Consider the following 25,242-nt stretch of genomic DNA (forward strand, 5'->3'; position numbering starts at 1 on the left):
AGGGAGTACGAGAGGAAGTAGGAACGTAGAGATCAGCGCCCCGCTCTCACTAGGATTACCCAAAAGGAAGGACCTCCCAAGATCTAGGCTTTTTTTTCCTTTTTTTTTTTTTTTTTGTGTGTAATCTCGCTGGGAGCGGGCCACGTGACCACGAGCTCTTCCTCTGCTTGCCCTCTGTTTTCCATCCTAGGCTATCGCACCGGATTATAAGGGAAGTTCGGAAACAGGCTTTTATAACTTTCTAAATTTCAAGGTTAGTTCATACGGACTATGCCTTTTTTTTTTTTTTTTTTTTTTTGGGGGTGGGGGAACATACCTATAAATTTGTTAACAATCGCTGCTCCAGCAAAGGTTTAGTTACAAGTCCCCGACTTACAAGCTCAAGTTGGCGGGAGCTTTCTATGCGTAAATAACTTGGTGGATGTTTTAATCCACCGGCCTCAGGCCAGCATAAAAATCGAGAAGAATTACAGATAGTTACTTCCAATGCACGGTGTCCTAGTTGGAGTAAGAATTGTTGTTAGCTTTTTTTTTTTTATTTTTTTGGTTGTTAAAATAAATTTAAGATTCATTTGATTCACAAAAAATGAACGGAAAAGAGACAATTCCTAAAAAATAGAGAGAAGATCTCTTATTTAATTAAAATTTAAAAAAAATAAAAAAATATTTTTTCATAAAAAAATATTTTTTAATAAAAAAATACTTTCTATATTTCATGAGAAGTAAAAAACCTACGAGCGATGATTATAATGAAATATTGGTTAATAATATAATATAATATTAATATTATCTTCATATTTATATGAATATAATATTATATTTGATACTATATTATATCTATATTAATAAATTTGTTATATTAAAAATATTAATATTATATTAATATATAATTTAATATATATAATATTATATTAATATAATAAATTATTGTAATTTAATATTATATTATAATATATTAAATATATTTATATTAATATAAATATAATATTTATATTTATATAAAATTTAAGAGCAAAAAGGTGTAGTCTTATATCTACTAAGAGTATAATAAGTATTTTATATAATTTTTTTTTACAAAAAAATAAATATTTAATCTAACATAAATTATTTTATAATAAATTATTTTTTTTATAATCAATTAAATATATGAAAATTTTATTTTTAAAAAATAATTTTTTATAAAAAAATTTTTTCCTACGAACCAAACGAATTTTTAGTGAAAAATTGATGAATACTGATCTTTCAAAAGTATTTCGGCCAGTGAACTGATTTACGGTCCTTGAGATGCTGCTGCCACTGTACAAAACCACATTGACAATATGCTGCAGTAATTTTTTTTTTTTTTTCTTGAGTAAAAACGGAGGAAAAAAGGCCCTTCCCTCAGATTTATTGATAAATATAATTATTTACGGATGGGAGGGTGGTACAAGGTCCGGGGTGACCATCAATGGAGAGAGGGTGGACATTGGGTTTTTTGTGGCCTTCTAAGAATTTGTCATGTTGGGATATACCGATCGACGATCCTGACGGACGACTCCGATGGATAACTCCGACTGACCCCGACAGACGACTCCGACGGACGATCCTGACCGACCGACGGACGACTCCGACGGACGACCCCGACCGACGACCGACGGACGACTCTGACGGACCGATCCCGACCGACGACCCCGACCGACGACCGACGGACGACCCTGACGGACGATCCCGACGGACGACCCCGATCGACGACCGACGGACGACCCCGACGGACGACTCCGACCGACGACCCCGACAGACGGCTGCCGACAATATCCGACCGAAGGTGTGTCGGATAAACCGAAGGTGTGTCGGCCGAACCGACCCATGCTGTTCCCGACCGACCGAACGGTCGAACCCATATTACCGACTCACTGTCGGGGGTGGCAGCCGACGTCCGACTTAAGCAAGACACCAGACCAGCCGACGGTGCCGCCGGATCATCATCCGATGTCCCGGCAGCCGAATACCGATGTATGATCGGCCAGCCCTCCCAAATGTCGTACGACCGTTATGGGCTGCTGTCCTGTCAAGGACGTGCTGTGTGACCATCCTGAAACATTGTCCTGCCAAGGACATGGGTTGATTCTGACAACCTGCGGCGATTTGACAACCCACGACGATTCTGACAGCCTCCGATGATTTGACAACTCCTCCCATTGTCTGCGTCATTAATGACGGCGCCATGTCGCGCTCTACTATAAAACGGAGAAGACAACAGTGCTGGAGGAGGTCCATTCGAAACCCCTGAACCCCTCCTCTCTAGCTCTCGCTCTCTCTCGTTGAGCTCCTTATTTTTTTTTCACTGTTGCCTAGTCTCCTCTCTGACTTGACCGTCGGAGGTCCCCGCCGGAGCCACCTCCGATCAGTGCGGATTTTTTTTTTGCAGGCGCTCGTTCCCGGCGATCAGACGATGAGAGGATTGGCCGCAACATGTCAATACAAAAATTCCCCCATAGCTTGAAGGTATGAAGGATCTTGCGTAACACCGCGATGTGTTCCTTTTAAGAAAAATGCGGCAGTAATTCAATTTGATGATCGGAAAAATCTATCTTCACAAATTCTACGCAGGCAGAAGGTGTTTTTTTTTTTTTGGTTAGAGCAGGCAGAAGGTCTTAACATACGTACACACACACACAGATGCTCTTGGCATCACAGGTTGGGCTAATGACACCTTCCCACCACCAAAGGTGGCAGCCGAAGCATTTGAAGAGATCTACCATACCAAATTGATGATTGAAGCAGATGCTCTTGGAATCATAGGGTGGGCTAATGACACCTTTCCACCACCGAAAGTAGCAGCAGAAGCATTTGAAGAGATCTACCATCTAACGTCAAATGGGGAATGTGTGATTGTCTCTGCGTGCAAGGCAACTGCACTGCAGTTGAATTAGCTAATCAATTAGCAGAGCTTCACAAGCTTCGAATTTCGGAATATCCAGACAATCTAGGTGATTATTGATTACAGACAGGCTACAGTTCAGAACTTTTTCCTTTTTCCCCTCCATTTCGCAAAACTTATGAGCAGAAATAGCCAGCTTTATGTAGATTCTGAGATGTTTTCCGTTCGCTTTTGTGCGTCTTTGTGGGCGCGTGTTGAAGTGGATCAAGATCTCCACAGGTTTTTTTGGGCGGGTACGCATGCTCGGATCAAGCCCTCTGATACATCACACCAATTTCATCAGCATACGATAGCCAGGGGAGAGAGGGAGGAACAGGGAAAACTTAAGGTTGAGGACAAGGTGTAGTAATACAACCACAAGAATACGAAATATGCAACGGTTGATGCTAAAGCTGTTCATGATATAATTTGAACATCAATCCAAAATCAATCCAAATCAAACCAAAAAATCGAACATGATATAATATGCACGATCTATCGAAAATCAATCCAAATCAAATCAAAAAATCGAACATGATATAATTTGATTTAATTTTTAATTTTTATTTTCAAAAATTTTGATTTTCAATTTGATTAAAGATCAAAAATTTTAAAAATCAAACCAAAAATTTAAATCATAATTTAAATTTATGTTGTTTACAATGTTGAAAATTTGTTGGTTATTTGGATGAATGATCGAATATTTAGATTTAACCTATTATTATAATTTACTATAATGCTTGAATGCTTATTTATATTGTAAATGATATAATTTTTTATATATTATATTTTATTTATTATCAACATATTTTTTATCAAATATCAACGTATCATTACTTATCAATTATCAATTTTTAATATAAAAAATTATCAATCAATATATTCAACGAATCCTAATATAACAAACTAACAATAAATCTATAATAATTATTTAAATATATTATATCAAAAATAAATAATTAAAAATCAAAAAATTATTAAAAAAAATCAAAAAATCGAATCCAAATTTTCGATTTGATTTTCATAAGGTTTCTTTCTTATTCAGATTGATTTTCAATTTTTATTTTTTTTTTATTATTTAATTTTTGGATCGAATCGGTATAGATTGATTAAAACTGAGTAAACAGCCCTAATTGATGCTAGACAATTCAACGTCATCCCCTGGAGCATCATGAAGACCATGACCTAAACAAATATAAAGATACTTCCGATGCAAAAGCTAACTAGGAAACAAGATCCAGCCTTATTGAACTCTTTTGCAAAGAAAAATAATAATAAAATCTGCCAACCTTCACAGTAGACACTGTAGATGCACTATCCAATTCCAGTTCACAGTCCATCAAAGTATAAATCAATGTAATTTTAGTAGTTGCTCAAATTAGATGCTACCCTCCATTACTATGAATCAGTAATTTTGGGTTGTTTTTATCAATAAAAGGTAACTGCTAGTTTTTGAATTATATATAAACAAAGATATGACGAAAAATAGCACTGATTATAAGGTTATGGGACGGTCACTCATCAGGATCAACGATTATTATCAAAATCCGATCCAAGTTGCCACACAATGAAGCGAAGAAGGGTTTGTCTGACATGCCAGGTTTTATGCCAATTTTACACAATTGGTCTATTCTGCACAGCCGACTGAAGCAGACTACTCTCAAAAGCTTCCCACTTTTGCAACCAATGACTAGCAAAATATGACCATGGAATTCCGCTAGCCACAGTAAGTTTCACAGTATGGTACAACGGCCCCTTTCATCTGGAGGAGGTGCTGAGGCTTGTTGATGCCTGCTCGGGTCTAATGGGTTGTAGGTGAACTCGGAGGTATCAAGACCATACTGTCCACAGGCAAAGGCAGCAAGAAATAAGTCGCAACTAAAGATGCAGAGGCCCAGCAACTACGAACAATAATTTAAAGAAAAAGAAAGTACTGTGTACAGAAATTACCTTTTCTCTCATCCTCTGGCTCCACGCATCATTCCTGCTTGGACGTTGATCCAGTGTACCATGTACAGGCACCCCAGTTGCTGGAACTCCTTGTCGATGCATCAATGGTTGCCGGATGCCAGATGCTGGGGTGATATACTCATCATCACTGTCGTAGTCAGCAGGTGTGTTTGCTGCTCTCACCATAAGAGCTAACAAGAACAACAATGCCTGCAAATTAATACTTGTGTCATTTTGCTAATGTAATTTATTTCCCTTCCCATGAGCTTGACTCTTGGGGCAAGGTTCATGGTGGGAGATTTGGATTGAACATTCAATGAAGTGTATGAATAATTAAATTACAGAAACCACCATGCTGCAGCAAATTAGATCGGAGCAAAGAAGAAATCAAGAGATAAAATTTAACATAAAAAATAAGATGCATTGGACTCAAAGTGGACACATGGAGCAACTGATTTGAAACCATCATAGTAAAATCTTAACCACAGATTGGGTATGACTGCAGAACAAGAATGGAGCATCCAAATGGATTTGGTAAGGATCTAGCAAAATTGGACCAAACATGAAAAACCCAACCAAACCCACATAGGTCATATGGAGAACTGTTAAAATTGCCCGGTACCAGACCCAACACGAACCAAACCATAAAGATGTGTAATCACCTAGAATTGTTCAAGTTCTGACCAGATTAAATCCAGTAATCCACTCTTAAAGATGTGTAATCACCTAGAAGACATTGATAGTTAGCAATATCATCAACTGGAACCAAGACGGTCATACCATTACAGAGTGAAAATAAAATTCATGGTAACAATTCTCTCCAGATTTTCCATCAGCTGTTGAACAAGTGATGTCATTTTATGATTCCCTAGAACTGGCAATCAATGACTTCAAAGAGATGAAGTATGCCAAATTTAAACAGATTTTGCAAGCATTTTAGCTTTTCTTAGTCATTGAACTTCCAGAAGCTTCTCCTGCACAGGTATCATATAACCAGGCTATAATGAGAAAAAATGCATGAATTTGGCCTCATTGATGATTAAGGATTAAACTGTTTAAGACAACAAGAAAGAATTGTTAGCTGGAACAGCTGCAGACTCAAAAATATCAAAAATTACAGATTCATTCTGTCCAAAATAGGAACAGATAAGTTAAAGGAAAATTGCATTATGATGTTGTCAAAAGCATCATATCCATGCAAATCACAATGCAAGCAAGGGATAGTAAAATTGAGATAGAAATCTAAGATGATCTTAAACCCAAATGACACTTCCAGATTTAGTTAATCCATTCTTTGAAGGACAGATGGTTTCACTTCAGTTGCTTGATTGGGAGACAGAAGACAGCTGAGCCAAGTTAATCCCCGAATTACTCAAGCTATAGTCAGTACTCAAGTGATAAATTACAGGATTGATCACTATCATAACAAGATGCAACAACAGCAAAGCTGTCCACACAGCCAAGATTTCATCGTCATGGTAACCTGAAAGAAAATAGTTCCTTAAGGGAGAGAATACGATAAATAACGGTCTTGCCACCTTCCAAAAGGCCATTATCATTATAACAATTTGAATAAGGGAAAGAATGTTTTTTTTTAACTTCCAAAACACTTTTAGCTGAAAGAAAGACGGGCAACTAGGAAAACTTTCAATCTTGGCTAACATAAAATAACTTGACTCGGATTCAAAATTTTACATTCTTTTTTTGGGTAAGCCGGATTTATTAAACCAATCTAGAATAAAAGCATTCATGGGAATCGGCAAATGAAATATTGGAAAATTCAGTAGGAACAAAGTTGTCCATAGTGTAGATCCCGTGTAATTAGCCACATATATCACCATCCAATTGACAGCATTGTTTGCCTCTCTATAAACATGTGTGACGTCAAAAGATTGGAAAATTTTACATTCTTTCAAGTACATTAACTATATAGCTAAATTTAACTTTTAGTATCCCATACATTCATGACTAATAAAAACCTCATGTTACATCATTTAGTTTAACCCTCCACTAAGAATACTACTCACTGATGACAATAATACATTAGCATAAACCCCATAATTAGCTTGATTTGGATTCACTATAAAGTAGACTAGTGGAGATCCAAAATACACCTAAACGGGAGTACTGCAGAAACGGCCTGTTTTAACTTTTGTAGATTTGGATACTTTGGTTTTTCATTTTTTTCATCAATGGCCCAGCTCAGAAATTTTCCAGTACCCCAGCCTCTGCCCTCAAAGATGAAATCCATCCAGCAGTCAATAGATATGTACCAATATTAAAAATATGTGCATTTATATTTTAAAAAATATGTGCGTTGAACTCCACTCAAACATACATTGGAGCATATTTGCTTCATTCAGGACAACGAGTTCTGAAACTTTCGAAACTGGATCACTCCTATAAAAGATATAAGTGGCCTGAATCCAGAGAGAAAAACAAAACTTGACCATTTTTGGAAAATCTCCAACCTGAATTACACTTCCTGCATATCATGAAGTGGCCAAACTGTTACCTAAATGGATCAGACATTGATTTTTAATGTTTTTGTAGTAGGAAGTGTTTAAAACCCAAATTCACAGTGAACCTATATAGAAGAGGTAGGTCACATTTAAAATAGAAATTATTTTTTTTTATAAAAATTGGCAGAGAAAACTAGGATCGTAAGGCTCTTTTGCTGATTATGATCTCTTTTTTTTTTTACCCTATTTCAGCCAAATAACCCAGCACATATGAATATGCATCAGAACACCAACTCCAATAAAAACTGCAGCACATGGTCACCTATTTGAGTTTACTTCAATTGCTTTGGAATTAACTATTGCCTAAGATTTGTCCACAAATAAACATAGGTTAAGTATGGTCGTTTTAGGCTGTCTCTATAATAAATTAAAGGAACATAAGATATAGGTTTGGGAGCAACAATGGACATTCATCTCTGCTTTAATGCAATTGCAACCAGGACACTTCCATTCGACAAAGTTGAAAGTTGCAAAAAGTCCATAATCATCTTTTTCTTTTTTTGGTTGGCGGGGGAGGGGGGGGATGCATATTAATAGAATATATACAAATGGATGATGGAATGCGATCTAAGACATGAAATTGAGACATAACCTACAACATATGTCATTTCAGTTTTCTTGTGTTCTTTTTCCACTTTTAAAATTAAAATGTTAAGGAAATATAAATTAGAAAATTGAATCATTCCACGCTTACCTCCAGAATAACAGCTCCAAGAGCAACCCACTTTGCTATCTTCCAGTTCTTCTTTAAAAAATCGTATATCATGTCAAAATCCCCTGTTTTATCAGCTGGAATTACCTGTACGGGAAGTTACCGTCAGTATCATGTAACAAGAAAAGTTACAAAGCAAACTATTTTGAAATGGAAATACTCACATCTTTCCATCTATGATCAAAGAATATGAAAGCTGCAGCTCCCAGCTCAACAAGGATCAACAAGATCACCAAGAAAGAATACTATTTGGGTTAAAGAATCACTATAATCAGCGTGACCAAATCAGGGTACAGCATATGTTATGGTTGAAGTAAAACAAATATATGGAATGTGTAAACAACATCAAATATTCCACTTAAAAAAATGTGAGGAAACAAAATTACATAAAGCATAGAGCATAATAGTGGATGGAGGTGTGAATGAGTTGGCATTAATTCAGATCAGGATCACCCAATCACAAACCTTGTCCTAGCTACATGATGTTAGCTTGATGAACCAATCTTCACCTTTTTCATTGTCAAGGACCATACCCTATATCATACTAAAATGCCATTTCTCCTTTCTTATTATGTTGAATCTGAAATTTTTCCATGCTTTGTTTGATCCACCACCTTTATAGGTGGTGTTGGGGGCTCTTGTCTTTGTTCCGTATGGCCAGGACACAATACAAATCTGTATAAACAAACAAACAAATAAATAAAAAATAACACATGACACTACATCTAAATCTCTAAGAATGATGTTGACCCTTTAACCAAGGAAAATTTAGGTACAAGAGGGCCTGCCATGACTCATAATCCTAAAAAGAGGAAGGCAGAGAGATCTATATCAATCCAGAAGAAAATAACAAGGTCCGACATGGGGAACTACGCTTAAAGGAATAAATAATAAACCAAAGATTAAAACTGAAAAATGGTGCCATAACACTTGTCAATGTAGATTGTGTAAGCACTGATCTATGTAGATTGAACACTTGGATGGCTAAAGACATGAAGCGTGCTTGACAGGAACAGACAGGTTGACAAATTTTAGTGGTTGATCATGAAAAGTTTATAAAACTATACTACACCCAGTTTGAAGTAAATGCAACTTTCAAATAGTCCATCCTAAACTAACTCATCCAGATTTACGCAACCATGTCCATCTCCAGGCCTGCGGTCTAAAGTAACTTCAGCCCAATATCCCCATACTGTACCTGCTCAACTGATTTGTAAGGTTAGGTTTTCCAGTATGCTGCTGATTACAAAAGATTCTGAACTAAAGTGCATTTTGTCCTTTCATGTAACTTCTTAAAAAGATTGCAAACACTAGTGACGTTTTTAATCATGAGAACAGGTAGACTTATAAATTACTAGGCACCAAGATTTTCTTTAACAAGAAGAAAAGCAAATACATGAGGTCATCATTTTGTTCTACAAATAACTTGCACTTTGAACAAGAAGAGTCTTGCAAATACCACAACCCACCCACCCCCAAAAAAATACAAAAATAAGAAACAAAACAAAAGCACTTCAAGCAAGGAATGCGGAACCATCTGGTTCGAGGCATACTAAGTTATACCAACAATGGACCGAGACGGTTCTGGCAATCAAAATGAAAAATTGATGGAGGAGAGGGAGAAGGAAAGAAGAAAAGCGAGAGGAATAGAAGGAGGGAGGGAGATGGAGGTGGCGAACAGCCAACGAAGGCCGACGATAGAGGGCCACAAAGAGCTGGAGAGGGGCACTCCCCCCCCTCCCCGCCATCCGCCAACCTCCATCTCTCGCCCTCTCTCTCTCTTCCTCCCTCCTCTTTCTCTACCCCGCCCTCTTTGCTATGTTAGGCCGCACTCTACCGACCTTCTCCCCTCACTCCCTCCCTTCCTCCCTCGCCCCCCTCTCTCTCTCTTTTCCTCTCTCCTATTCTCCCTCTCCCCCACCCTCTTTATTTGTGTTGGAATAGGCCCGGCATGGAACAACACGAGGGCATATTGAATTGTGCCACCGGCCAATCAGTATAGGCCGTGGTACTGGCACACCAATCATTGACATCAAGTACTATAAGAAACTTATGAATGGAAGGCATGAAGGGCCCACAAGAGAAACAAGGAAATGATTATAATGATAAAAAACCACTAGAAAATAAAAGATACGATCAACAAGAACTAAGGATACGCAAGATATGCAGCATCCATTCCTCATTACTACCCCAATACAACCAAAGCAAGATATGATGAAGAGAATAACTCCAATACCGATGAACAAGTAAATGAACCTGCAAAAGCATCATATTGTTAGTAAAACTAAAAGAATCTTGTTAACAACTGGCAGTGACAGAATGTATAAATAAAAATTCCCTTGAAGCTGTATTTTCTATAGGTTATATTCCTGGTATCGTAGTTAGAAATGATATACACATTCAAATGTTGCCAAACCCTCCAAAACTACCCAACAAACATAACAAAAACTATGGTAGAATTATCCTTTCTCTGATTCAACTTCTAGGCTCCCAGACTATTGGAACAAAGAATCTGGAATCTCCACTAGAAGAGAACATAGCACCATTTTGGCACTCTGTTTAAGGAATCTAAATCTCAGATCCACTAAGGACCTTTAAGATAAGGTCCACTAAGGGGCTTGCAGATAAGGATATCAAAGCAAAGGATAACCCATTTGTTTAATAGGTAGTGCCAGATATTGTCCTTCCTCAAATGGGTCACTGAATGATAGCTATCTAGCTGATGATGATGAGAGGACTGAATCATCCATGATAACATATTTTTCGAATGTGCTTCCATGATAAGCCCTCAGGTATGATACAGCCAATATTAGATAACCTCTTGTTTAAAGGATGGGGCATGCACACAGTAATCTTTGAAGGATATTTTAGAGCTCAAAATTTATTTCATGATAAACACGTTAAACCATCATGGATGAACTTTTACTCTTTGCTAACTTCTGGAATGCTTACAAAGGAATGTACACTAGTTTGAATGATGGTTAGCATATAAGACAATGCCTGTACAACACATTGAACTGGGAAAATGTGCAATAAAAATCTGAGGGTTAAGCCCACAAAGATAAGGGTTGCATTATATTTATTCAAGATTTTTTTCCTACAAATATAAATTCATAATCAGCGATGATATAAGAAACAGTGGTATTCTTTGAAATAAACTACCAAAAGCAAAGTAGAAAAACTTCCCCAAAGTGTGCTCCAGTTATAAACATAAGCAAGCCTTTTCTCATACATTGGAGATGCCTTCATGAAAATCTAGTTCGACATTTATTTATACTTTATATTCAAAGATATTACATGAGAATATATTCCATGTTAATTATAAATAGATTTCAATTTTAAAAACTATAAGCCCCCGTGAGATATGATCCATTTAATTATACAAATATAAACTACATACAAGTTATTTTAGTTTAGCACATAGAAGCATGTCACATAAAAGGCCTATTTAATGCTGATGGGTAAATAAATAAGGGAACAATGAACTTGTCTACTAAATAATAAATCTAATGTTTGTATCCCCATCGCTCATGCATTCACGATCTGATCAAGTACTACCATTGTGATAAACTCTCCTCACTTCATCCAAATTAAAAAGATCATATAGAGAAAGTCCAGTTTCTCTTACGTCGTATCAGTACATATTTTTGTTTTGACGGCACAATGCTTAGAGCAGAATTTATCACACCAACCAACATAAAATTAAAACTGCATCCAATTTAACAACCCCAGCGTCAATAGAAGTCAAAAGAACCATACCAAGCTTTGGGGAGTTTATCAAGAATACTGTCGGACAGAGTAGCAACTGCAAGCATGGGTCGGCCAAGCTTCAATAATTCGTAATTATCACCAACAGGCGATATCGGATCATCATCTTCACTGGAAGAAATCTTCATCCACTCCACCAGCAAGTACGCACCATACCCCACCATCGCCAATCCGGTGAGCATCAGCAAGAAATTGAGAAGCTTCAGTAGGCATTCCCAAAACCCTCGACACGCCATGATCCCCTGAAAGCCTCCGATCAAAGCCCCTCCTCCTCGTACTCTTCCAATTACCCAATTCAAATCAGATATCACTCTTTAAACCGCGATCTCATCAACAGAAACCCTAATTCCATAAAACTGATTCCCAAGAAATCGAAGCCGTTAGTGCTATGAATGGAGAAAAGAATTTATATCAGAATTTTCAGATAAAAACGGTGAAACTGGCGAATCCCACAAACAAACGACGGATTTAATGAGAACTAATGAAGAATCACATGAAGAAATTCCGAGGTTTTCACGGTTACCTTCAAAGGGCGATGGCGAATTCGTCGAGGAAAGAGTCTTCGAGCCAAGACCAATGGGCTTTCTTTTTTTCTCTTTTCAACTTTCTTTTTTTTTATTCTTTTACCCTCTTGCCTTTTTTTTTTTTTTTTAATCTGCATGCGCCGCACCGGCCGAACGAATGTCGTCCCACCACGTGGCGGGATCAGGAGGGGACGGTAGCCTGGGGAACGACAGGAGGCGGTGGATGCCACCTCATTCCGAGTGCTGTCCCCGTCCCCTCGGCCTGGAATCTTACCTCATTCCGACCTTTATCAACGAAAACGCCCCTGATGTCTCTGCTGTGCTGCACCTCCGGAGGAAGACACAGCGTTTTCCTCCGGCTATCGCCTCACACGTGGCCACCGTGATGCAAATCAGGATTTAGCCTCGTAACCGAGAAATAGCGGTAAAGGTGCAGTTTAGGCCCTGAAATTGGGTTCACCTGCTAGCCATAAACAGCAAATTTCAATGCTTAAAGTGGAGATTTAAATTTTTTTTTAAGAAAACTTAAACTATACTCTATTAATAATTGATAATTAAATAAAAAATAATTAGAAAACATTTATTATATATTTCTATGTTGTTTTTGCTTAGTGGATGCTTGATAAAATTCATTCATAAACCACAATAAAATTATTTATAATTAATTATCACTTTAAAAATGAATAATTTTTAAATGGATCGTTTATTTGAGAAAGGTAGGAAATTTCAAACTAATATAATTAGCATCTCATATCTTTTATTATATCAGTATAAATCTTAAAAAAACAAAATGTCTAGCAAGCAGATGTGTCAGTTTCTGCCGCACGAAAACGTTCAGTCTTTCACGAATCGTTTGGCACGCTGGATGGATATCTGTAAAGCAATAATAGCTGCCGGACCGAAGATTGTTCAACCATTGCCGGACTTTGATCGAGATAAAAAGGATAGTTTCGGTAATATTCCGGATGCCCACGAGAGGGAGTGGGATCCGTTGCTTCGCTGGAAAAAAGTGTGGTCCCTCGACGCAGGCAACGTTGGTGGATGCAGTCACGGGCTTGCCGCCCGAAGCTAACCGTCAAAAGTAAGACGCGGGCCAGCAGATAAAGAGCGTGTTGGTGACAGTACTTGGCATCCGGACGCCGCCGAATTCAAATTGCTCGTCTGATCTGCTGGGGAATTCCGATAAGCGTCCACAAAATCTTTGATTTCAATTTTTTTCTGAAAATAATTGCATAAATATACGTACAGTATGAATCATCAAAATGAGAATGTGAGCTCCGCGATTCGGTAGGATATCTTCTGGATTAGTTCTACAAACTTTTATTAAAAAACATATTTTAGGTTATAGGATGACATTAATGTCACATCCTATTTATTAATGCTCCCTTAGCCGCTACTATTTTAGCACCAGAGTATTGCTCAAGGATCACGAAGCATGGTTTAAAATGACAGCTGGTACGGTGCAACAACCGGCTTTGGCCCCTTCCGTTAAGTTATATATTTCTTAAAAATGGGAAGAAAACGAAGGCTGATGTGATGGGTTGCATACTGTTCCAACCATCATTATCTGGTATTTTTACTGTTTTCTTAATAACATAATTTTAAAATCAACTTTCCAAGTTTTGCTTTAAAACTTATACTAAAGAAAATAATCTTTGTTAAGAAACATTGATGTGAATAAAGACGGTAAAGACGTTATTCGTGAGCCATTTTGTTTTCTTTTCCTTTCATTACATTTGTTCTCTCACATATCCTGAAAAGCTTGCATCCATTTTTTGATTCAATATTGAATAAATGGTTATCAATGCGACTTATTTTAAAGCAAGGAAATTGTGAAGTAAACCCGATTTGAAGAATAATCTCTCTGTCAATTTGGTTATCATCATAACTTCAATTTTTCAGGGAGTAAAGTTCACCCCTTTTTCTTTTTTTTTTTTTGGAGTACAAGGGTTGCTCATCATCATAACCCTGTTTCATGCATCACAACTATATTCATATCATGTGGCCTCAATAATCTCTAGTGACCTCAATCAAGATTATTGAAAGAGGTTTGCACTTGTTGTTTCATAAAATACATTCATAGAATGCTGAATTTTCTTCTTTTGGCTTAAAATCTGGGAAGAACAAATATTATAAATAGAGAAAAATGCTTGATCTATCAAAAATAATCTTATTTATTTGATGAGATAACTACATCATTGTCATGTGGTCTCGCAAGACCAAGCAACTTTGATGCCATGATTCTGGGAGCAATTAGTGCTAATAAATACAGTTCCAATGGCAAGAAATGCTTCCAAATTGAATATTGTCCAATAGCAGCTTCTTGGAGAAACAATAATTACTGCTGCCTTTTCTATGATGAAGATTCCAGAGGTGGACCCGGCATTGCTTACCAGGATAAGGGTTGCAAGTTAGAAACCCTTCTGAAGAGTTGAATCGACATCTTGTTATTGGAACTCATATAAACCTGGCATTAAGTTTATACCAGATGCTTTTGCTTCAGGAACTTGGATCACCTTCATGTGCCACCATTGGTATGGAAAACAGAGTTTAAATGTTGATAGCTTTAAAAAATGTTACTTGCACTGTTTGTTACATGGTTCACACTCTGTGATCTCAAAGAGTACTCCTTTATGAGCTTAGAGAATGATGAATCCTCTCTTTCCAGTAATTTGGCTGGGGTGTCATATTCAAGAATTCTTCCTGCTCCACAAAAGAAGCAATTTTACAAGTTTAATTATGCAGCGCATGTCAAGAAATCTTAGTTCATTTATCCGACTTAAGTATGACGGCATTTTACCTTCACTGAGGACCAGAATGAGATCACTATCTATGACTGTATGAATTCTGTGAGCTATGGTGAGAACCGTGCAGTTGTTGAATTCTTGACGAATTGTTACTTGTATGATTCCATCAGTAGCAGAGTCAACAGAGGCTGTTGCTTCATCAAGCACAAGGATGCTGCTCCTCTTCAACAGAGCTCTTCCAAGACAAAATAGCTGTCTCTGACCAACGCTCCAATTCTCTCCATTTTCAACAACTGCGAGAAGCTAGCTATATGTCAGTTGCCAAGACTAGTTCTTAAATCATCCTATTGTTTAAGTTGTTGACTAAATCCATGTTTTTTGTGTTTCTATTATCTTGTAAACATGCCTTACCTGTTGAATCCAGCTTCTTTTCAGTCTGGTGTATCAGATCACCAAGTTGACACTTGTCTAGTACCTGAATCATAAAGACAAGGTTGTTAGATCATCCAATTGAAGAGCTGCTAAGAGAGTGAGTGAGCTTGTAGTCCTTTCAAAGGGCACTTTAATGAACATCTGGATTTTATCTTAGTTACATACAAAAAAAAAAACAAAAACTTTTTATGGGACACCAAACAGCTTACAACTAAGGAGCCTTAATCAATTTGAACTAGAACAAAGAAGTTAATATCATGATTTCAATCAACAAGCCTTGACCCAACTATTTGCAGTCTGTTATATGAATCCTTTTTTCTCTGCTGAGAATTCCAATTTAGGACTACCTCTACCATTAACTCAAGCTTTTCCATATATTTTCTCCTAATTTATGTTCATGTTACCTAAGATCTTCCTTTCTTCTCCCAAAATCCTTCAACAAAAATTTAAGTGCCCCTCCTTATAGAACCTTCTCAAATCTCTGTTCTATATGCCCAGACCATATAAGTTATTTCTTCATCCCTCTGTCCTTATTTTGTGCAGATCCTACATTTTCTAGTGTACTCAAATATCTCACTCTATCATTTCTAATTTTACCAAACATCCATCTCAGCATTCTCATTTATGTTACATCCAACTCCTTTTCTTGGATTGTGTTTGTTACTTGACAATCTGAGCCAAACAATATTGTGTTGCAGGCCTCATTGTTCTTCCAGAAGACAATCTAGAAGCCATTGCCATATCAGATTGTAATGTGCCGCATAAAGCAAGGGCAACCCAAGCAAGAACGAATATCAAATTTGTTTCCATCCTATAGTATGATAAAATGCTTTCATGACCAGTTATCAAACTAATATCGACATTCCACCATTCACATTCGGGCTTCAAAGAGAACTAGCAAGTAGTAGGTTGAGAAAAAGACCTTCAGGAAAAAATTCTTTTTTTTTAAAAAAAAAGGACTATTTTCCAACATTTTGCTTGGGTCTATTTCCCTATCAGCATTTTGCTTGTGATGCGAACAATTCAATTGATCTTTTGCTTCTCTGCTTTTGCATCTAGTTCTTTGTATTTCTCATCAATCACAAGCATGTCTATTGTTGCTAGAAAAATGAGTAAATCCTGAACCGTCAGTTTCTAGACCATATTAACAGTTATATAAGTAGGAATTCTTGCATTGTAAGGCATGAGCCTGTCATGAAAATAATTGAGCTCAGCTTATTGACTTGCCTCCCATATCCTGTTATCTGGGAATTCATTCAGTGGATCAAGATTTCCTCTTACTGTTCCCTCGAACATCGTTGGATCTTGTGGAATAATGCTAAGTCTGGATCGCAAGTCATGAAGGCCTATCTTGCAGATGTCCACATCATCAATTTCAATGGTTCCTTCTCTTGGTTCGACGATGCGGAAAAGAGCTTGTATTAGAGTTGATTTTCCACTCCCAGTTCGTCCTACGACACCGACTTTTTTTCTTCCTGGAATTGCGCAAGTTATGTTCTTCAAAACTGATGGCAGGTGTTCAGCATACCTAACCTGTAGAAACAAAAGAAAAGGAAAAGTATGATGTGGCAAGACAAACAACTTTTGAGCCTCACAGTAATGCAATCCAAGCACAAAAATGCAGGCTTTTTGATGTTTCAAATTAATGAACTTTGCTGATATAGATGGAAAGCACTGAAAGGGCCAGAATTGCCCCAGTTACTCGTAGTGGCATTGGTTTGTCTGCTAAACAGTGGGCAATCATTGATAAAAAGAATATGTGCAGGTATGATGGAGGTGCCTCATATTGTACTGGCTAATGGTTGGTGAACTTGAAAAGTAGAGTTGGGTTTGTTAAATAAAGAATTCTGGCAAGAACAATCCGGCCCAGAAAATTGAACATGTTTAGCACTGACAAGGACACTAAGGTGCACCTGCAAACGACAGGTGAGGTTAGTAACAGATAGATCACGGGAACCTCAAAAATTATTCCAGTACCAAATAAAGCTTTGATATACAGATCATGAGGATTTAGCCATGTTGTACAGACCTGAGGAGGGAAGGAGAATGGAGCCAGGTAGATGGGGTCCAAGGGAGAAGTAGTTCTGACTTATGAGAACATGTGGATAAATTTAGTATGAAAGGATTTTAAGAGACTTATTCGACAATAGACTTATTTGACACATGCATGCTTGGCTTCCTAGTCCCTGTTGTCAGAAAGTTTCTTCTCAAATCACTGCCAACTGCTCAGGCTTGAATTCTTTCTTTTTCAACTAAATGGATGGCGCATCTCATAAAGGTGGGAGCGAACAAGCGAGCGAGCGAGAGAGAGAGAGAGAGAGAGAGAGAGAGAGAGACATGAGCATCTGAGGAAAAGATTAGTTAGGTTTGCGGATTATACTGCTAATAATGTAGAGAGGGTATAATATTGAGATAATCGTAAAATATTTTTTTTAATGTTGTAAAGGAACCGTTTTGTTTTATATTGTTTATTCTTTCATTCCATAATGCTCCTTATCTCTTTCTTATTATCCTTTATAGCATAACTTATGCTAATTGTCTAGTGGCCATGCTAAGATAGTTGGTATAGCTCATGGGAAGGCTTGATCTTAGGATGACAATCCAGTGTAAAATTTTGATCATTCCTTTTGTGGATCTGTCCTTTATAGCCGCATATCACCTGCTCTAAGGTTCGGTATTGCTGTCTGTACATATGTAGAAACATGTGGTACACATGCAAACAAATGCATATTTGCATATATCTCTAGGACTAAAGTTGGGCATACCTCCAAGTTCCTAAAGTTTATAGTTCCAATTTCTGGCCAACTGATTGGTGGTCGACACTCTTCAATCAATAAAGAGCTTCACTGCGATCCTTGATACTGCAGTATTCTTTCAACTGAGATCATTTTATTTCTGCATTGCATGCATTCCAGATGATAGTTGCTAGTTGTGAATTGAGATTTAAGCCATAGGTCACTGCCAATCCTGCAATGCCTGTAAAAATACAACAAATAGTAAGATGGCATGCATCATTAAGAAAAAATTACGAAAATTTATTTTATGATCTTAGAAATTGATAATCAAATTCTCACTTGGATTAATAAATCCTTCAGGAAGGCTCACGAGCAAAATCAATGAGAATGCAAACACAAAATTTGACAGTAGGTTCAGTCTGAGGAAAGCCATTCCATTGCAGAAACATTATGGAACCATGGCCTTGAGTGGTTGTCAACAAGACTAAGTTTGCATTGCTGAAACGAATTTCTTGTCGAAATGCTCTAATAGCTGCAGCTCCGGCAAGTGACTCTGCAAAATGATGAAGATTGGAGCTCTTTGAATTCCTGACAAACGAGCCAACTCTCTTGCAGTTGGTATATAGTATTGCTGCAGCAACCATTGTCAAGAACTCAATGTCCATCTTTTTTAGACAAATTAAACCATTCATCTTTAGAATTGCTAGAAATTCTATTCCTACACATGAATCCTTTCGGTATAAATATTGCGATTGTGGATCTCGTACTTTCTTACTTGCAAAATCAAAATCTTTGGTATGGTCTGAAAAACTTGTTCAGAGAACATTTTCTTCTAGAAAGCCAAATATCTTACTATTTTATGATCTTATCAAAGTATACTAAATATGCACAACTTAGTTTGCAAGAGAGATCTTACTTGATACCAGATGCAAATTGCTGTCACTGGAATGATATGGCAAAAACTGCCATGCAACCTGCGACATCACTGCAATGGTCCCTAGAATTTGTATAATCGAGAATGCACACCAGCCTAATTTCCTGATATTTCCAAGTCTAGCACACTTTGGTCGGTAGAAGCCTGTTTCAAAGTCAAAAGTCTTATAATTAGTCTAGGAAAGGCTATATGTACAGGGCATGTGATCATGGATGAAACATTCAACCAAGTACTAACCCTGTTTAGGATCCTCCCTGTTGGAGTGGAATCAAAGAAAGACATTGGAGCACGAAGGATGCAATTTAGCATGTTTTCAAAGAACTTTTGTGATGTCAAAAGGCCGGTTATTGCTACAAGCATTGCTCGGACCAACACACACAATGCACTTCCGATTGAAAGAAGTATATATACCAAGAACAGAAGACTAATTCCCACAACTGGATCCGTAGCTGTTGTTGGAGGAGAAGCCCAAGCCATCCAGTAGTTGCTCGCTACTTGCAGTATTTGGAATAGTGATTGTGCTGTGACTATTATTGGACTAATGCACCTCCTCGCACTGCAGTCAGGTATGACCAATAAACCTCTTTGCCAATGCTTCCTCTTTCCCTTTCCTCATCTTGCATTAGCTTCCCTCTGTCAGCAATATCTTGGCAGAGATCCTGTTCAGACTCTTGCCTCTCAATATTTTGGAACTGAGTATTTGCTGTATTTTCTCCATCAGACTCATTGCTGCTTGATGTTTTCGGAGTTTCACTTTCATCTGTCAGCAACAATCTGCTTGAATTTTCGGCATTAAGTATTGATTCAAGAGCTTGGCTGTGAGCTCCAACCAACACCTGAAATCCTATATTTTGTTGTAGAAGCTCATGAAATCTTCCAGCTTGTGCAATTCTTCCATGCTGCATCAGCTGTTATGACACATCATATTAATTGTTATTATCAAGTGCTTTCTAGTGGTCAAGTTACATGTTCTTTGTGGAGTGGTATCATGGTAGCGGTGCATGACCATCATAAAATTTGTAGAGTGACAATGCAACCTTCTATCCACGAATTAATTCTAATAGACAATACACAAATGATTTCCATCTAGAAGAAAATGGAACAACAAAAGCCATTTTATTATTTAGAATATGGATCATGGAAACTGGAAGATTTTCTGCTTTTTGTTTACCAGGATAAGGTCTGCTGCTGGAAGAAACTCGACTTTGGTGCGTAACATAAAGTATGGTCTTGTCTCTAAGAACCCCATTAGCAATCCTGCATGAAAAAGAAAAAGAAGAAAAAAAAATCATCTCATCTGGTGCTTGGAGAAAATTACCGATCTCCAAGAACTTGAAAATTGAAGCTTTCTCAGAGAAAATATTCACTTATGGGGAAATTTGAGATGAAGACTATGAATTAAGATGTAAACACATACTACATGTATTTTTTTAGAATTACTGTAATATTTTTTTTTTGCCATATTAAGAGTACTTTTCATAAAGGGTGGGCCAAAATTTGCCGTCTCGGTACTAGACTATACACCATATCATTCTATTACATTGTCCGTATTGCGGTATTGGATGAAACGGCGAGAGAGAGATTGCATACTGGTTGGGTTACTAGTACAATACGGCACACTCCAGTATGGTGGATTGATATGGCAATCCATGCAGGCAGGTGGAATAAAAGCAGACCTTAAAAAGTTGTGTGCCTGTATGAGCATCCACAGCACTGAAAGGGTCATCAAGAGGTATATATCAGCATCCTGGTATACTGCTCTTGCAATCTGGATCCGTTGCTTCTGTCCTCCGCTCATATTAATTCCTCTCTCTCCAATCTCTGTCAGGTCCCCACAGGCAAAGAGCTCAAAATCCTTCTTTAGTGCACAAGCCTGAATTGTCTTTTCATATTTCTCACTTCAAATGTTTGCCAAAGAGAATGTTTTCTCTAATGTTGCCAGAAAGTATCCATGGGGACTGAGAACATATGCTTTAGTGCCACTTATCTTACTGTCCCTCCCAGTTTTGGTATTTCTCCTAATATGCATGAGAGTAAGCTAGACTTTCCTGAGCCAACGGTCCCACAAATGGCCACTTTCATGCCCCTGCTCACCTTCAATTCTATTTCTTCCAAGCGTTAGAAATTTGGATTCTAGGTCCCAACTGAACATCCCATGATCAATTTCAATGTCAAATTCTGCTTCATTTCTAGGTATCAGCTCAACTGCATCAGATTTTATTTCATCTTCTTGGAGGTATGAGGCTATCCTGTCAGCCGAAACTTTTCCCTGTGCAAGTACTGAAAGCAAATCTGGAAGACTGAATATGGGTTCTTGGAGCATCCTAAAAGTTGCCAATGCAGATAAAACTCTCCCTGCTGTTAGAGGTATTCCCATGAGTATACATGATCCAAATGTTACTCCCGATATAAATGCGGGTGCTCCCCAGAATATAAATGCTGTCATTGCTAGCAGTCTTAGAGACTTCCACAACCACTTATACTCAATGTTTCGCAAAGCTTCTAATTTGTGAAGGTACTGGACATCCCAAGCTTGAAGTTTCAAAATCTTCATGTTTCGGAGAACTTCTGAGGTCGCTTTCATTCGATCATCTTTTGCTTCCATAATCTTGGACTGGAAACGTTTCTGTGTTCTAGTGAGAGGAATGTTGCATGCCATTAGCATGACTGTTGCTGCTAATCCAGCAAAAGCTCCAAGGCCCAGACTGTTGTGAAGAACATAGATTGCAAGAGAAACCTGTATGGGTAGCATCCATATTATGTTTGCATACCACATAAGATCTGTAATTCTTTGAATATCGACACTCATATAGTTGATTATTTCTCCACTGGTATGGTTCTGCCGAGCCTGGCATGATAAACGAAGGCCCTTTTGGTATATGTGAGATATTAATGCTGCTCTTACGCGCATTCCAAGCTGTCGAGCTCCAAAAATCCACTGCCTCTGAGCCACTGTCTCCACAATTTTGGCACTTAGGAATGCAAGTGCGAGTATGTATCCACTTTTCAATCCATTCTCCCTCTTTCCACCTAGGAAACTAACAAGGGAATTAATCAATGAAGGTCCTACGTAAGAGGCACTTGCAGCAACAACTGCAAAGCTTGCATTGATTGCAGCTTTTTTCCTGATAAACAGAGGTATTGCTCTGTAAACAGATGAAGACTGCAAGCCATGCTTTTCTTTTACACTAGTCAAGTAGCTGTCAAATGAGTGTGAAGGAACTCAGCAGAGTCTTTTATATCGACATCAGGTATTTCATCCTGATCCAGAGGCTTCTTGACTCCTGTAGCAAAAAGGGGTTAAGCCACGAGAAAGTGACAAGTTGTGGAAGGCTTGCGTTCCCATATGGTGATTGCCTCTTAGTCTCCCCATGCTTTTCTGTTGGTGTGTGCAGTAGTGGTTCTCTGATGTTACTATAGTCAAAAGTGATCCCTGTTGCTCCTCTGACTGAAATGGCAAACAGATATGCGCAGAAAAGAAGATTTAATAGATCTATACATTCTTCCCAACCCTAGAAATGCATTGTGTAAAACGATGAAGTGTATATCAAAAGCTATGCAGATTGCTGACAGGATGAAGCTGCATGTCAACCATGCTCTTATAATCAATGGAAGTTTTACTGATCTTGTCTGCCCGGAAACTATAAATGGTCACCAACAAAACTATCCATGATATCAACTGTGTTATTCTGCTGAAACTGAGAATATGAACTTGCAATACCTCTCATTTCCTTTTAGCAGCAATGAAAAAATGACACCAAGTGGCTGGCTAATATTAAAGAGCAACACACTTTGCTGGCTTGGTATGAGATACCCAAGTTTATGTCATCAAGTGTATGTTTTGCAGCAGCGCAATTTTGTATCCCTTCCTCGTTGGTCCTGTATTTCCTTCTGTATGATTTGTAGATTTTATTAAGTAGAAGCTGGAAGGAGAAGCTGCTGATAAAGAAGAGATGGAGAAACATGAATAGACCCTTCCAAAAACAAGATGAGCTTATCTGTGGCCATCCTTTCCAATGCCGAAGCAAATGAAAATCTGCAAGAACATTACATTATACCATGTATATAACTCAGAAATCAAGATCAACAGTAATTGCAGCCTACGAGTAGCGAGCAACCATTCTGATAGCATAGGATATGAAAATGCTTCACAAGTTGTTCAAATACTTCTGTTGGTGTAAGTTGCAGATAACAGTTCGAGTGGGAGTGAATCCCAACAGGATATTTTGATTGTAGTAAATTATGAAGAAAGACAGCATTATGCCAATCATAATATTTTTCTTCATTATCTTTTACTGATAAAATCATCTTCCTTTTTATTTCCCTTGGATTTCAATGATCCATATACACCTACAGATAACCAATCCATGATATATATTCTGTAGAAGTTGTTCCCACCACTGGCATCTAAGAATTAGGCGTTTGTGTATCTGCAAAGTAGTATTCTTTCTTGATTACAAACAATTAAAAAGGTCTTGGCCTGCTTTACACCTAGCATGGTCTTTTTATTGAGTTTATTGAGGAAGTCATGATTCAACATCTTCAATGGGGAAATGCATGATGGTAAGTCTGTACCCATTCTGATGGAAGATTAAGAGTTCAGTTCCTACGGTCATTGGTTTATCTTGGATCCATTGTGACCACCTGTAAATCCTTTGAGTCCTCTAAAACAACCAAAAATTACCTCAACAGTTCAGTAGGGTCTATTTTAGGTAGTTCCTTGCATTAACTTCAATGAGCAAAATTCTTCATCTCTAGTTTTCTCCAAACATGATAGTGGCACTTACCTTTCATCCAACAATTTAAGTACTGATGCTGGGGGGGCATGCTAGCCCATGGCTAGGACTTCGCACAGCATGCCGTGCCAAATAGAAGAGGTGGGTGGGGGATGGAGGGAGGTGGCTCACCATTGAGACATATCAACATGCTATGAACTGTGATATGCAGGGTATTGCAGAACATATGCGTCCCCAGTGCCAGGACTAACCTGGCATGGCATGTCACAGTTGGCATGGACTAGCATTTCAATCTTTTCTGCATCTTAAGTCATGCAGAATCTAGTAAAGCTTCATAGATCTTTTAACAAAGTAACAGTAGGATGATATGGGTGCTGTAAAGTGCAACTTATCATGTTATTTATTCTTCTTGTCAAATATTTTCTAAACCTTCTGAAAGATAGAAATTCTATCTCTTATGCTCCTCAACATTCAAACAATTTGGACTCCATGGAAATGATCTTAGCGCAACACCAACAGCATAATTTTGATTGTTCTCTGGCTCCATGAGAAATCTCAGACAGATTTTTATAGATTGATCATTTATGATAAGTAGCAAGCTTTGACCATCTATCTCCTGTCTGAAACCTTGAATCATGCCTTTGAAATGTTACTTCCTCCATTGATTGTGGAAGGCTGATAAAACTCTTCTCACTACTTCAATCAAGTTTTCCCAACTTTCTAGTCTCCTTTTTTCTGACTCTCACAGAAATAACTGTTTTAGTTATTCTAATAAAGTGAATCATCCATAAATAATTCTTTTATGCTAACCTGGCTTCACAAGATGCTTCAGAATGAAAATTAATCTAGTTTGAGACAGAGAATGGAGTGTTCAGATCAAGATTTCTTAGCACCAAACTTCAACATGATATCATCATTAATTTTTACATCCTAAATAGTTTTTTTAAAGAAATAATACATCCCACAAAGACAACAAAGAAAAGAACCTAACAAGAAAATTCAAAATAGCACGACAAATAGATCACTTTTAGTGCTGGAGATTTTTTTTCTCGTTTACCTTGAAAGAACATGTCCAAATAAAATGCTGGTTAGAACACATAGCAAAAATAGTATAGTTCAGCCACAAGTGACCTACTGGTAGATGTGATATTTATTTTCTGAAGCCCAGTGAACATTTCAACCAGGCAGTATCAAGTTCTGCTTTTCCAACGGTCATACAATTGAGATGCAGAGATTCGGAGCTTTGACGGCATCCACTATAACACAGGTATCTACATCACTTA

The 25,242-nt window shown here is 37.7% G+C and overlaps 1 protein-coding gene and 2 pseudogenes across 1 annotated transcript; all 3 read right to left on the reverse strand.

Moving 5' to 3' along the window:
* Positions 1 to 4,375: 4,375 nt before the first annotated feature.
* On the reverse strand, positions 4,376 to 12,528 carry LOC105043833 (tobamovirus multiplication protein 2A). Its single transcript, XM_010921551.3, has 7 exons — positions 12,375 to 12,528; positions 11,843 to 12,207; positions 10,240 to 10,339; positions 8,248 to 8,328; positions 8,066 to 8,170; positions 4,850 to 5,059; positions 4,376 to 4,740 (listed from the first exon to the last, which is right to left on the reverse strand). Exons 2-7 carry the CDS (start codon positions 12,085 to 12,087, stop codon positions 4,633 to 4,635), a joined length of 849 nt encoding a protein of 282 aa, XP_010919853.1. The 5' UTR covers positions 12,088 to 12,207; positions 12,375 to 12,528; the 3' UTR covers positions 4,376 to 4,632.
* A 2,003-nt stretch (positions 12,529 to 14,531) lies between these two features.
* On the reverse strand, positions 14,532 to 20,465 carry LOC140857140 (ABC transporter C family member 9-like; annotated as a pseudogene).
* Positions 20,466 to 20,824: 359 nt separating this feature from the next.
* Positions 20,825 to 24,236, reverse strand: LOC140857255 (ABC transporter C family member 9-like; annotated as a pseudogene).
* Between the last annotated feature and the right edge of the window lie 1,006 nt (positions 24,237 to 25,242).

The sequence above is a fragment of the Elaeis guineensis genome, chromosome 4 (genome assembly GCF_000442705.2).
Source record: "Elaeis guineensis isolate ETL-2024a chromosome 4, EG11, whole genome shotgun sequence".
Taxonomy (NCBI): Eukaryota; Viridiplantae; Streptophyta; class Magnoliopsida; order Arecales; family Arecaceae; genus Elaeis; species Elaeis guineensis.

Bases quoted from the DNA above. Each gene is read 5' to 3' on its own strand.
- LOC105043833 (XM_010921551.3), bottom strand. From the start codon at position 12,087: ATGGCGTGTCGAGGGTTTTGGGAATGCCTACTGAAGCTTCTCAATTTC. The intron at 8,329-10,239 runs GTATCCTTAGTT...TAACCCAAATAG, and splicing joins ATGGATGCTGCATATCTTGC to TATTCTTTCTTGGTGATCTT. The intron at 5,060-8,065 runs GTAAGCGTGGAA...ATTAATTTGCAG, and splicing joins TTGGAGCTGTTATTCTGGAG to GCATTGTTGTTCTTGTTAGC.